We start from the raw sequence: 10,116 nt of genomic DNA, 5'->3' as shown, positions 1-10,116 counted from the left end.
ATGGCAGTGGTTTATGGAAGCCGCTGCTAATTCTTATATAAAAAAAATATTTTTTAGTTAAAAAATATAGTTTTTAAGTATATGGAAAGTAATATTTATTATTTTTATAAATATTTATTATATTAAATAATATTTATGTATCCTAAAAAAATATTTATGTAAAAATATTTATTATAAATATTCATTAAAAAATTATTTTGAAAGTTAGAAATTAGGTTTATTTTTGTTTTTTAATAAATTATTAGACAACACTAATTTAAACTTAAAATTAAAACTTTAACGTCAATTTGAATCTTAAACTATCAAAATAATCAATTAGGTCTTTAAGTTAAACAAAAATCATCAATTAAGTTTTCAGCTTACCTTAAAATCAGAAACTGTACTATTTGACATGGACTGTAATATCTCTATATTAGTAGTCTCCTTAAAACACATTTCATCGCTAGTTACAATCGTCTCTCAGGATACAGTAGATTACGCAAGCGAACTCTTACTGTATATAAATTCGTTACCATCGAAGTAGAAAAATAGAACAAAAAATGTCAGAGAGTATTTTTATTTTTTCTAGTCCGTGAATACGACAGTTCCATTCTGTATAAATAGAACTCAAAACGACATGTCTGTTTACGAACGAATATGACTATTCACAGACAGATACAACTGTTAACGAAAGAATATGACTGTTCACGAACTGATACGACTGTTTACGAATTGACACGACTATTCATAAAAAAGACGTGTTCGTTAGTATTTAAATTAAAAGTGAGAAGGAAAGAAAATATGAAATTTGTCTGAGATTCACGTGCGGAAAATAAGGCAAAAATCGGCATGCGAACACAGAATATACCAAACAGTTGCTTCCAGTGGAACATAGGCCACCGCATCTCCTCAGTCTAGTCTGGTGACTGCCACAACAAATAATTTCATTAATTTAGGTTACGACACAATCTCTAATTTATTCAGAATCTCTCTTTGCCGCATCTGTCGCTCGGTTTGTTACGCTCAAATCAAATCAAATCTGAATGGATCGGCTTCCAGACAAGCAGACCCTGCTCGACCACCACAAGGAGCGGCACTTCACCGCCGGAGAGATTGTTCGTGATATCATCATCGGTGTATCTGATGGTCTGACTGTCCCTTTCGCCCTCGCCGCCGGTTTGTCCGGGGCCAATGCCACTTCTTCAATCGTCCTCACTGCCGGTGTTGCAGAAGTAGCCGCCGGTGCTATATCCATGGGACTCGGAGGGTATTTGTCAATTGTTTGTTCTGTTTTCCTGTATTTGTAAATAGTGAGTAGTTAATAAAGCGAGTGATCCGCGTAGGTATCTAGCTGCTAAGAGCGAGGCAGATCATTATGAGAGGGAACTAAAGAGAGAACAAGAAGAGATCAACACAGTTCCTGATACAGGTTCCTTGAAGCTAAATTTGTATGTTTGTATGTTTGGATGGAAATTGAGAAAAAAAGAGTGTAATTTGATGTGAAAAATGCAGAGGCGGCAGAGATAGCAGAGATATTAGCAGAATATGGAATACAGCCACATGAATATGAGCCTGTAGTTAATGCTCTTAGGAAGAGGCCTCAAGCATGGCTTGATTTCATGATGAAGTAAGCTTTTTTTCACTTTTAATTTCCCATCCTTTAAACCTTACATATGTCCGTTTCAAAAACATTTCCAAGGACGTTTTTTTTTATCCTCCACCAACAACACAATACAATTCCACCTAATTGAAACTTATTTTAACTATAATTTCTTAATTCATTATACTTTTTCTTTCAAATTTTCTAATTATTTGTATTTCTATTTAGTTTTGTAGACCATAAATACTAATTTTTTATTTGGTATGTTTTTGAAAATAAATAATGTTTCTTTGTGTCCGTATCTGTGCAACATAGACGGAGGCTCGAAATCGAGAATCAATTTAGATTTTCTATAACTAATCCCTCTAAGCGTTTTATTGCCCTTTTAGCGATTTTTAACAGCTTGGGTTCTGCATATGCCGCTTGGACGTTGTGTTTATTATTTCGAGATATTTTTTTTAATTGTGATGTGCTTTAAGAATTTAAAGAAATTGTTCCATAGGTTTTGGTGAATTATTACTTGTGAACATTATATTTTATTTGTTTGAGTTGTTTTAATAATATTATTATTGAAATGTTAATATTTGCATATTTTTAAATATATATGTTACAAATATACGTCTTTTTCTATATTAAATCATTTTATATTATTACTCTTAAATAGTATAATAAATATTTGAATTGAATTTAGGGTAATTAATTTATTAGTCTTTATGTTTTGATGAAACACAATGTTTAGTCCTTGTATTTTAAAAAACGCATGTAAAGTTTCTAACTTTTTTCTCGATGAACTGTTTAGTCCCTAACGCTTTTCTCGGTGAACTATTTAGTCCCTGCGGTTAGACTCTCATGAAGATTCTGTTAGTCAATTTGGATTTGCGTTCTTCTTTTCCTTTATTTTCCTTTCCTTTAAACTCTACTGTATCTGAAATCAACTTTGAGTGTTCTTCTTCTTGATTTTCTTCTTAATCGTTCAAATTCGTAAGCATAAGGTAAATAGTAAAGGGTAATTTAGTCATTTCCGAATTTATAAACGGTAAAAAATCTAAATAGTTCACCGAGAAAAAGGTTAGAGACCTTACCATGTGTTTTTGAAAATGCAGGGACTAAAGAGTGTGTTTTGTTAAAATATAGGGACTAATAAATTAATTACACTTGAATTTATATAACAATTTGTTCATTAACAACTAAAAAAATAGAAAAGTACAAATCTGATTAACCCCTATTAATCCTCGAAGGTGTTGTCCGATCGACTAGGGCCTAGTGTTTTTTACAACCATGTATATTATATATGATATAAGGTTTGAAGAAATAGTGATGGGATTGTGTGCAGGTTTGAACTGGGATTAGATAAGCCAGACCCAAGAAGAGCGTTACAAAGTGCATTAACGATTGCGATATCATACATAATAGGTGGTGTAGTACCACTGGTTCCTTACATGTTCATTCCAAGAGCTCAGGATGCTGTGTTGGGTTCAGTCATCTTAACCATCATGGCGTTGCTCATCTTCGGCTATGTCAAAGCCTACTTTACAGGCAACAACCCATTTAAGAGTGCCTTCCAGACTGCCCTTATTGGCGCCATTGCTTCTGCTGCTGCCTTTTCCATGGCTAAGGCTGTCCACCCATAGTCTTCTTTTATCTCACTGTTGAATTTTATTTTCTTAGGGCTTGTTTTTGGATAGCAATTGGAGAACAACATGTAGGTTTAAAAAAAAAAATAGAGATTGTGATTATCCAGAGCAAGAACTTAAAATTGTGTTATCCATTTGCACCATTTTGACAATGTCTGCCTATGTACCCACTTACCGGGATCAAACCAACGGTAGTTCCATTTTTTCTTTTCACATCATTCCTAACATGAGACAATATTTTGCAATTCCAGGCAATATTTGGAACTTGCAGATTTACATATTCTTGCTTAATCCCCAAATCATTTAGAAAACTTCACTATTGTTCATGTTATACATATCAAAATATATATATATGCGGTCCTCCATTTGACATGAAGAATCAGGTGATTCTAATAATTTCCCGTTTTTTAGAGCATTGGGTCTTTGCGACCTTGTTTTGCATTCTTTTGTCACAATTGAACGACCGGCTTTAATTCTTGGTTGTTGAAGACTGAGATCGGGTCTTTGTAATCAAATCTAGTTGTCGAGTGTTACATATACTCATAAAATTATTAATTATTGTTGTATCTACCAATAGTGAAAAGAGAAAGACTTCTCAATAATAAATTATTAATAAAAAATGAATTAAGAGTCACTAAAAGGTGGAGAGAAACTCTCTATTAATAGAGATGATAGAGAGGCTCTTAGTGATTTGATGAGCCACTAAGAGGCTGTTGAAGCTCATTTTTAATTCTTCCTCCTCAAATTTTAACTTAAGAGCCAAACTAAGAAGTTGTGGGAGTATATTCTCTCCCTTTCTCTTCTCCTAATTCTTTTCTAGTAGAACATAAACCTGGAATCCTTAAACCCATACTTAGGAATTAATCAATGAATTCCCTATCCTAGGTTGTAACCTATGTTGAATCACAATCCACCCTGCGACTTGTTCTGTTTACTCTTTAAGTAGATAGTTGTTTATTTAATTTCTTTCACAAACCATTTTATCATCAACTCCGCTAAATGGATAGATTAACCTGTCGAATTTACTAATTAGGATAATAGTCCTTTTTGCGATTGTTAGAAAATGATTAAACAAAAAACAAATAAACACAGAAAGAAAACATGATCAGTAAATAATAAATTAAAAGGAATGAGTTTAGACAAATCTGAGGCATGTATTAGCAGTTTCCTTAAGCGAACTCTTACCGAGTGTATAATAGCTATCACCGGAGTAGAACAAAACTTGAATGGACATGTCTGTTCTCGAATGAACACGACTATTCATGAACGAACAAGACTGTTCATGAACTGACATGACTATTAATAGAGATGATAGAAAGGCTCTTAGTGATTTGATGAGCCACTAAGAGGCTGTTGAAGCTCATTTTTAATTCTTCCTCCTTAACAACGGTTTAATACAAACAATCATCTTCTTCCTACTCTATTCTCATATTCTCTCCCTTTCTCTTCTCCTAATTCTTTTCTAGATTTGACGCTTCTGACATTGGATTTTCGAATTAACTAGCCTTGTTGTTTCACATCAGTTTCAATAATCATTCTTAAGGGTTTTTTTTGGGTGATGAGATTCCTTGTCACCTGTGGGGATTGCCACCCCTAAGAAACTAAAAACTTCAAATAAACTTTATCAGAATCCATACTATCTGCAGTCCAACATATTATCTCATACATAAACATGATGGACAAACTATGGCAATTGGCAAACATCAATACGCAGCTGCACTTGCACCACAGAGTAGTGCAGAGAATACAATACATCTTTTGTTTCATAAATCTCATTTCACCTATCACTAATAACTACAAATTGTTATACGTCCACTGCAAAAAGACTTCATTTTCATGCAACAAAAACTCTCATGCCATGCCATGCCATCGTCCCAGCCGTGAGTGTTCGGAAACAAGATCCTGCCAGCACACCAAATATCTATTAATGAAACAAATAGAAACATCAGCACAAGGTAACAGGATCCACAAAATTAATCCCAGGTATCCAAAAGATAACGATGACCCTATTGTTTATTATAGCAATTGGTGAAATGATTCATGCCCTCTCGCAAATTTTGTAGAATAATGGTATGATAAGCACAAGTGTGAACCAACTTACATGGTTTTGGTACAAAATTGGCCTGTGCAATGGATCAGAGCAAAAGATGCCTATATAACTATTTTAAAACTACTTCTAATTATATTCATTTTTCTTGGTTGGTTTCAGATGCCAAACGTGCCATCTGCTTGGTTACAATTTCCAGATTCTGTGCCTTTTCCGAATGCGGCTCATGGCAAATAGATTTCCCCCCCAAGCTCTGAAATTTATCTACTCGCTCCATTGAATATCCGGAATTTTTGGAGTCGTTCAATGGATCAACTTGAGTCCCAGGTTCTGCTGTTTCAATCTCCTTGTCAGTATTAGGCACTTCACCATCTTGATTTCTATCATCAACATTCTGCAAGAAATGACTCGCCATAAAGATCTGCTCCCACGTACTTTCATCTGGGATTTCTGGTAGAACAAGTGAGGCATGGTTTTCAAAAGAGAAATTTTCATCCATAAGGAATTTCACAAAATCAGGACTTATAACAGGATCTTTTATTCCGTCATAAAAAGGGTCAGATTCTTGTGGTATTTCTGTAACCATAGGTGTAGTCATCTCTTCCGCTGGTGGCTGGTACCTTACTATCATTCCATCAGAAGCCAATTGTTCTTCTTCTTCATCTTCTTCTATTATGCTTCCTGGCTCAGCCATCCGCCAGTTGTTCTCTTTTGGATTAAGCAGCTGAATCAGAAATCCTGGGCTTTGGACAACCATAACTAAGAATGATAGCATCTGCTGCTGATTTTTTTCCATTCCTTGGACACGATCTTTCAAAAGGAGCAACTTATTGTCTGCATTTTCCTGGCACTGCCTAAGTTTAACTAGCTCCTGCATCAGTGCATTTTTGTCAGTCTTCAGATTCTCTATTTCCTTCCATATCCCCTCATTTTCATTTTTGTCACCAGGCTCACCTGAGCTCTCCTGCTGCTGTGAAAATTTTCGATTTTCTGTAACTTGAGAGTTTTTCCTCCTGGAGATATTCTTTAGCAGATGTATTTTGCCTTGGATAAAACCATCATTTGCAAATTCCCAGCGATCTGTATCAACTTTTCTGAAGCCCTGAAAAATATTTACCATCACTAACTCTCGCATTCTAGCATTATGTTTCACATATACAATCAAAAGGAGAAACTAAATGGATTTAAACAAAAATTCTCCACTACCGAAATTTCTAAGCCTCACGAATCACACAAGAAATTTTACTAACAAATAACAAGCTTGAAGAAATGCAAGAGTGGATGCAACATGCAATGTCTTAGCAGGACACAACCTAATTAAATGTTCAATCGCAAATCAATATGTCAATTCCATAAGAAAATTAATGTAGCACACAGTAAAATCCCCAAATGAAGACTTCCCAGTCAGCGAAACTGAATAAATGGAAATAAAGCCACTAAGCTGATACCTAGTACGAAAATTAGCATCCAGAAAGGGAGGAGGGAGTCTGGCAAAAGTTAAACTAATAAGTTTAAATAGATAAATCCTATTTTATGTATATAACATTTGCCAAATCAAATGCTTAATGAACTATAATATCATATAAAAGATACTAAAACAAATAGCAGGCAATAGAAATCTAGCATCACTAGATGCAAGTAAAGACAGTTTAGAGGACGGGGTCTGCAACACAATTGCAGCCAACGACTAGATGACAGTTTAGAAAGATTTTACACTTCTTTACCTATTTCATCCTCTAACCTGGTTCTCCCAGTCCCAGGGACATCATACAAGCAAACAATCCTTCTTTCAAAACAAAACAGTATAAAAAAAAACTATCATTAAACAAAGTATGAAAGAATAATAATAAAAAAAAAAAAAAGACTAACAAGATCAATATTCTAAAACACAGAAGGTAGAGATCAAGCAATCAGTAAGATCTTTATCAATCCATGACCCAGACCAAGTTAGTTCCACAGAGAATTGATCTATACACAAGGGCATTGTCGCGACTGATACTCAGCGAAAGCTCCAAACAATCTAGCTAAACAACAATTGCAAGACAATATACTTCTTGTATTAATATCCTCAGGCCACAGATTCTAAGCGCTAGGCAGAATAAGACAATGACAACTTTATGATATCTGGTCACGAAATCCATTCTAGTTAAAAATTGTTGCTCAACACTCAACGAACTCAATTATTACACTTTGAATTTGCAAAGTTTCAGTCACAATCTGCTCCTCCCGTTTTGGTCCCAAGAAACTTAAACAATGAAGGTGAAACTAAAAATTTGTGAGATATATGCCGACTCTATCTAATACAAAATGGAATTCAACCTCTAAGTCATATGTTAACACCTAAATTAGAAACTAATGAACGACCGATAAATAGAAGAATGAACACCTAGCATAAAACAGTAACTAAGATTTTAAATTCAAGGAAGAAAAGAAAATCTAGCGGAACTCACATAGATATTGAGTTGCCTGATGAAACTAGAAGAATTGTTGTGCTTGAAGTACTTGGGCAGCAACTGAGCCGAAAATTGAGGCATATCCCATATTATGAAGCTGTCACCGGTGTGGCTCCATGAGATTATCGAATCGGTGGAGTCATCATCCAACATTTCATAGCATTTCTTTAGAAACGGAGCCACAGGCAGAGTCTCTCCAGATTTCACCATCGCATGCGAATCGAGGAAAAATCCAGGAAAAAAGAAAGAAAGATGAGGGATTTGGGAAGGGAAAGACGATATCTTCAATGGAATTTGGAAGTCTTTGCAGTCAAGTAATGGTACATGTATTCGTATATACACTGTATGGAAGAAATATCAAAGAAAAGAATACAAACAAACAAGAATCCGATTAATTGTGCGATTTTGTTTGCTTGGTTTTGGGTCTCACACTTTTGAGTTTGAAACGCCTCACAAAAAAAAAAAAAAAAAAAAAAAGTTGACCCATTCAGTCGGTCCGTTTAACCAAAGTCTTTTAACCTCATTGGGGAAAAAAAGAGTGGAGTTCAGGATGTTGTAAAAAACGTTAATAACGCTTTAGCTCACTTTTGGTAAATAACTTTTAAGATAAAAAGAGTGGTTTTGACCAACTTTAACGGTTTGACCACTGAAACCGTTGATTGAAGTGTTTAGTGGAGAGAGGTTTGGGGAGAGAGTTTTGGGATGAGAAACGCTAATTTAGAAAAAGCTCATTTTAGGAGCTTTTTCAATTAGCGTTTTGCAATATTAAAATTAATGGATTTTTTTAACCCTAATTATTTTATGTATATTTTTATATATTAAAAAAAATGCCCTTATTCGGCTTTTTGCACAAACCGCTATTATCAATCAGCTAATTTTTATCAAACAGGTCTACACAAACAGCTAGTCAAATCAGCTAATGTAATCAGCTAACAGCTAATTCCCAAACAGGGCCTATATTTTTGTATTTTTTATTTGTTGATCAACAAATTGTTATATAAATTCAATTAAAATTATATATACCGTATCATTTAATTAGGTCGTAAGTCAAAGCATTTTAAGCTTTATACCGAAGTCAACACTTGGGCATATTCTTATTAAGGCCCATGAACAAACCCTGTTTCGGTCAAGTACTGACCTTCGCTTAAATAACATCTCTTCGGGAGCTGCCTAAGGATGACACGTGGATCAATGAAAACGCTGGATTTCAAAGACATACTCCCCAAGCTCACACGTATTTCAGAACAGAAATATAGGACAATCAAATAACGTCACGTATTCAGCTACACAACATTTTGCCTATAAATAGCTTAAGACTCAGCTGTCACATGTACATCACTTCTAAACTCAACTCTTTATTTTATTGCTCAAAGTTACTTTAGTATTTCCCCAAATATCTACTGACTTTAGCATCAGAGAGAGTTCATCGGACCTCCGACCCCTTTTCTAACGATTGTTCACTGATTCGGATCATCGGAAACAGTCAGAAGACAAATTACAAAAAGAATGACACCATTTGGTGCGGTAAGCGTGGAGCGCTTTTTGTGAAAAGATAGTTCAAGTTCAAAGTTCAGTCGTTAATCATGCCATTCAGCATGCGATACAATCTATCACTCAGCCGGTAATTCAACTCAATCAACGGGTTGAAGATATTCCCGGAACTTCTTCGGCATTTCATCGTGGCTTGATTGATTCCCGTAATCATCCACTTTCGTCACTGATAGTTACACCAAATTTGGACCAACGAATTCATGCTTGCTTAGGATCATTAGATCCTGAGCAGCACAGTTTTATGGACGGGCTAACCAGATGACTGATATATAACATGAGATCTGTTCAAGAATCCATGAACATTCTCCGGACGGAGCATGCTACACAACTGGAAGTTATGCATCTGGGGCTTAAGGAAGCAAGAGATGCTAGAAGATATGGTGATGGAAGAGGGTTAGTTGCTTGTTCTACGGAACATCATGTTGCACCAACATGTCCCCCTGGAAGCGAGGATTTTCTGAGGAGTCTCAGCCTGAGGTGTTTAGAGGAAGATCAAAGGAAAGACCGAAAAGCCCGCATATAAGGTGTCATCATTCACCTTCGCCTAACAAGCATGTTCCAAAGCAGAGAGAATCTAGATCCCCAAAACGGTGTAGGGGCGTTCGTCATGATTCCATCGAATCTCTGATTCATTATTATGAGGCCCATAATAAGAAGTTGGAGGTTAGTAGATCTCCTGAGTATTGCGATCACAAGCAGTCGAAGCAAAAAGAAGGTGAATCCTCCTTAAACGAGGAAGTCTATAATCTCATCAAGAGTTAGCTTCGACACATGATAAAGGATGAGCGGCTAGAGTTCAGGATGCCAGAGACCACAAACGTGGATACACCCTTGAGTGCTGAAATAATGAGT

General features: G+C 35.4%; 2 protein-coding genes across 4 annotated transcripts; one reads left to right on the top strand and one right to left on the bottom strand.

Annotated features, from left to right (window-relative positions):
• Positions 1-841: 841 nt before the first annotated feature.
• Positions 842-3,426, top strand: LOC136209168 (vacuolar iron transporter 1-like). Its single transcript, XM_066000567.1, has 4 exons — positions 842-1,246; positions 1,323-1,408; positions 1,492-1,606; positions 2,913-3,426. Exons 1-4 carry the CDS (start codon positions 1,023-1,025, stop codon positions 3,208-3,210), a joined length of 723 nt encoding a protein of 240 aa, XP_065856639.1. The 5' UTR covers positions 842-1,022; the 3' UTR covers positions 3,211-3,426.
• A 1,393-nt stretch (positions 3,427-4,819) lies between these two features.
• On the bottom strand, positions 4,820-8,108 carry LOC136209479 (heat stress transcription factor A-8). 3 transcript variants are annotated; one of them, XR_010677544.1, is made up of 3 exons: positions 7,711-8,108; positions 5,315-6,362; positions 4,820-5,134 (listed from the first exon to the last, which is right to left on the bottom strand). XR_010677544.1 is itself a non-coding variant. In XM_066000954.1 (2 exons), exons 1-2 carry the CDS (start codon positions 7,921-7,923, stop codon positions 5,400-5,402), a joined length of 1,176 nt encoding a protein of 391 aa, XP_065857026.1. In that variant the 5' UTR covers positions 7,924-8,108; the 3' UTR covers positions 5,198-5,399. The 3 variants fall into 3 exon arrangements, 1 of the variants encoding a protein (XP_065857026.1); XR_010677543.1 differs by having other exon boundaries at positions 4,820-5,115; XM_066000954.1 differs by lacking the exon at positions 4,820-5,134 and having other exon boundaries at positions 5,198-6,362.
• Between the last annotated feature and the right edge of the window lie 2,008 nt (positions 8,109-10,116).

Source organism: Euphorbia lathyris, chromosome 10, assembly GCF_963576675.1.
Source record: "Euphorbia lathyris chromosome 10, ddEupLath1.1, whole genome shotgun sequence".
In the NCBI taxonomy this organism is placed as follows: domain Eukaryota; kingdom Viridiplantae; phylum Streptophyta; class Magnoliopsida; order Malpighiales; family Euphorbiaceae; genus Euphorbia; species Euphorbia lathyris.
This window is presented reverse-complemented; position numbering and strand designations above follow the sequence as displayed.

Coding starts and splice junctions, on each gene's coding strand:
- LOC136209479 (XM_066000954.1), bottom strand. CDS start 7,923: ATGGTGAAATCTGGAGAGACTCTGCCTGTGGCTCCGTTTCTAAAGAAA. Junction 6,363..7,710: donor TCAGGCAACTCAATATCTAT/GTGAGTTCCGCT, acceptor AATATTTTTCAG/GGCTTCAGAAAAGTTGATAC.
- LOC136209168 (XM_066000567.1), top strand. CDS start 1,023: ATGGATCGGCTTCCAGACAAGCAGACCCTGCTCGACCACCACAAGGAG. Junction 1,247..1,322: donor ATATCCATGGGACTCGGAGG/GTATTTGTCAAT, acceptor TGATCCGCGTAG/GTATCTAGCTGCTAAGAGCG. Junction 1,409..1,491: donor CAACACAGTTCCTGATACAG/GTTCCTTGAAGC, acceptor TGAAAAATGCAG/AGGCGGCAGAGATAGCAGAG.